The sequence below is a fragment of the Austrofundulus limnaeus genome, unplaced genomic scaffold, assembly GCF_001266775.1.
Source record: "Austrofundulus limnaeus strain Quisiro unplaced genomic scaffold, Austrofundulus_limnaeus-1.0 Scaffold3, whole genome shotgun sequence".
Lineage (NCBI taxonomy): Eukaryota > Metazoa > Chordata > Actinopteri > Cyprinodontiformes > Rivulidae > Austrofundulus > Austrofundulus limnaeus.
In genome coordinates this window covers 6,031,714-6,034,351 of record NW_013952405.1, presented here as the reverse complement: position 1 = coordinate 6,034,351, position 2,638 = coordinate 6,031,714, and the positions used below count along the sequence as shown (strand labels likewise).

Sequence of the window (2,638 nt, the reverse complement as noted above, 5' to 3'; positions counted from 1 at the left end):
CATCTACAAAGTAAAAATTATAATCTGATTTTTTTTAATCACACTTGCAGATAATTTTTTTTTAATTGAAAGACATGTGGACAAAATAATTTGCTATAACAGTTTGTTCTATTTTATCAAGAGGTCAATCTTAAGTGAGATTCTGTGAAGTATTTTTASACAGTTTTACCGGCAGTAAATATTGATTGGAGCACATCCAGTTTAGAAGCAGTTGAGATTTTAAAAAGTCAAAAAATAAATAAACAAACAAACGAACGAGGTACGCGGATGTCCACTGTTACTGAGGGGATTTAAATAGTAAATGATTTGAGTTTCCACAATGAGGGTTTTTCTGGACTGGAATTAAAATAAAAATGTAACTTTAATGTTTTTGTTTAAGATATTCAAATGGGTAGGAGTTACAGTGTGTCTAAGAAGAGAGGAAAGTTGTTGTTTTGCATTTTTTGTTTGACGGAGGTAGAGCAGAGTGATGGAAACTAGAGCGCGAAGGGAGAATTTTGTCCACCACCAGAGGAAATACAGAAAGCATTAATCATGTACTGGTAAGAGACTAATTGCTTATAAGTAATATAAAACAATGAAAACAGGTGTATTTCTTAAACAGCAAGAATTACCTTTGCTTTGTCTTTAGTAAGTCGTGGCCATGACTTCCCAGGCTCTGCTTTTCGTAAACAACACAAGACAGATCTGTCAGTGCGTCTGTGCTTGGAGTCCTGTGTGTTACAGAGAGAAATTATGATTATTAATGAGTGGAGAAAAAAAATCTAACACATAACCACTTTTGTTAAACTTGCAGTTGATAAAACTTACTTTGGGGTCAATTTCCCCAAAAAGGTCCACTGTATTGTGAAGTTTGACATTATCTGTCCCACTGACACAGCTGTATGATACAAATAAAAATAGATTAAGACATTTCTGGTCCAGGTGCTAAAAGTTTTCTTCATTTGTTTCTACATAGTTGATGAATCCAAAGCTTAAATTTAACCTTTCTTGAAAACATTCAGGCAAATTGGAGTGAGAATGTAAATTACCTAAATTCCATTTTTGATTTGTCAAAATTTACTTTGACATCTTCACTGTCTTCCACGCAGAACTCTACAAAAACAGAGTCTCTTCTATCGTACCACTTTGCTGTTGCAGGAAGCCTGTAGAAGTAAGGTGGTAAAACACATAACATCAAATTAAAGCAAAATATAATTAATTTTAAATTACTGATCATTCAAAACATAAAGCTGTTTTGATTAATATTGCAGTCGAAATAGTGTAGTGAAGTAGCTGAGGCTGAGTTTTGTTAATAAAACTCCTTTGTTATATATTAGAAAGAAAACCTCAAACTTAAATTTATTTTGCCTGTTTCACAGCCAATATCATCCTCAAAGCACTTAAATGATAATAAGGTGTGTTCATGTAAACAAATGGTAAACTTTCTGAAACCAGATGGAGTGAAATAGTTTTAACACAAGCTGCCAATGTAACATATAAACAACAAATTTGGGAGAAATGGTGTTACATTACGTTAGCTCAAAGTCTTATCATGGGCATGAATCCGACTCCATCCATGCCTGCTAACTTTACCCTAGTCATGCCCGTTGAAATTAGCCGCACAGCTAACTATAGCTACGCTCCGGTTAAGAGGCAGAAACAAATCATTAATAAAAGCTAAAAACCGAGGGTAAAAAGCTACATTAAAGGGACGTGCGGTCATTCATAGTAGAGCTAAATGACACGTTTTTCTCTTAGTACGTTACTGTACACAGCTGAAGCTAACTCGTGCGCTAGCTGAGTGAGCTAGTGCTAGCTTCCAGATCCGCATTAGCTTTATAAAACGCTTAACATCCACGTGGGAACGCAGAGTAAATTTTAAACTTACATCTTCAGCGCTTAGTGATAAAACTTCTCCGTTGGACCACGAGATTAACAATAATGTTATCTTTCAGTAAAGCCCGGCAAAAACAGCACCGAAACATAAACAGTTAACTCTGGTTTACAACCGAGGCGCTGGAATCTCTTCAAACATCGTGCGACATCAGTAAACTCTCGCGAGGTCGCGGCGGTTTGCGCGCATGCGTGCAACGGGGGAACGAAATGCGACAATTCTAGAACGAAGCTTWTCAAAGCGGCACAACAGCGCCACCATCAGGCGCTAAACAATGAGCAAAATCTACTACAAGCTTTTAAAAAACAAAGCAATGCAAATGTTATAATGATAAATATTGTTTTTGCCTCCAAGGAACCAGACTTTTAATGTGATGTTGAACAAAACTGTTCTCAGACATTCAGAAAGTCCAAAAACATATTTTTGTATGTGTGCGTGTACTATGCTGTTTTTTTTTTCATTTATTTTATTGTCCAGCAATTTTTACTTGGCTATATTTTTGTATAACTTTTTATTTTTTGTATTTTTTGTCAAACCAACTAACTCTGATTTTTGAACCTTTGGTTGAGGTTCCATTATGATGAAGGGGTTTAGTAACATTTACAAAAGCATCACTGAATGAAAAAAATGGTCATAACTGCTTCATTGATATATGCAATTTCAAATAACTTTAAAGTAAGATCTCTCTTTTGAAAAATCAAATTGAACAAGGAAGCCCATAAGCATAAAACAAATTTATAAATTATTTATGCACTATATATA

The 2,638-nt window shown here is 34.8% G+C and overlaps 1 protein-coding gene across 1 annotated transcript in view; it reads right to left on the bottom strand.

The window, feature by feature from the left end:
* ptges3a (prostaglandin E synthase 3a (cytosolic)) overlaps positions 1–2,021 on the bottom strand; it is a 6,660-nt gene extending 4,639 nt beyond the window's left edge. Inside the window, exons 1-4 of the mRNA XM_014019471.1 lie at positions 1,871–2,021; positions 1,032–1,145; positions 811–880; positions 615–713 (exon numbers count right to left, since the gene is read on the bottom strand). Coding sequence (XP_013874925.1) covers positions 615–713; positions 811–880; positions 1,032–1,145; positions 1,871–1,872 — 285 coding nt within the window. The 5' untranslated portion in view covers positions 1,873–2,021. The remainder of the gene's footprint in view (positions 1–614; positions 714–810; positions 881–1,031; positions 1,146–1,870) is intronic.
* Positions 2,022–2,638: the final 617 nt, after the last annotated feature.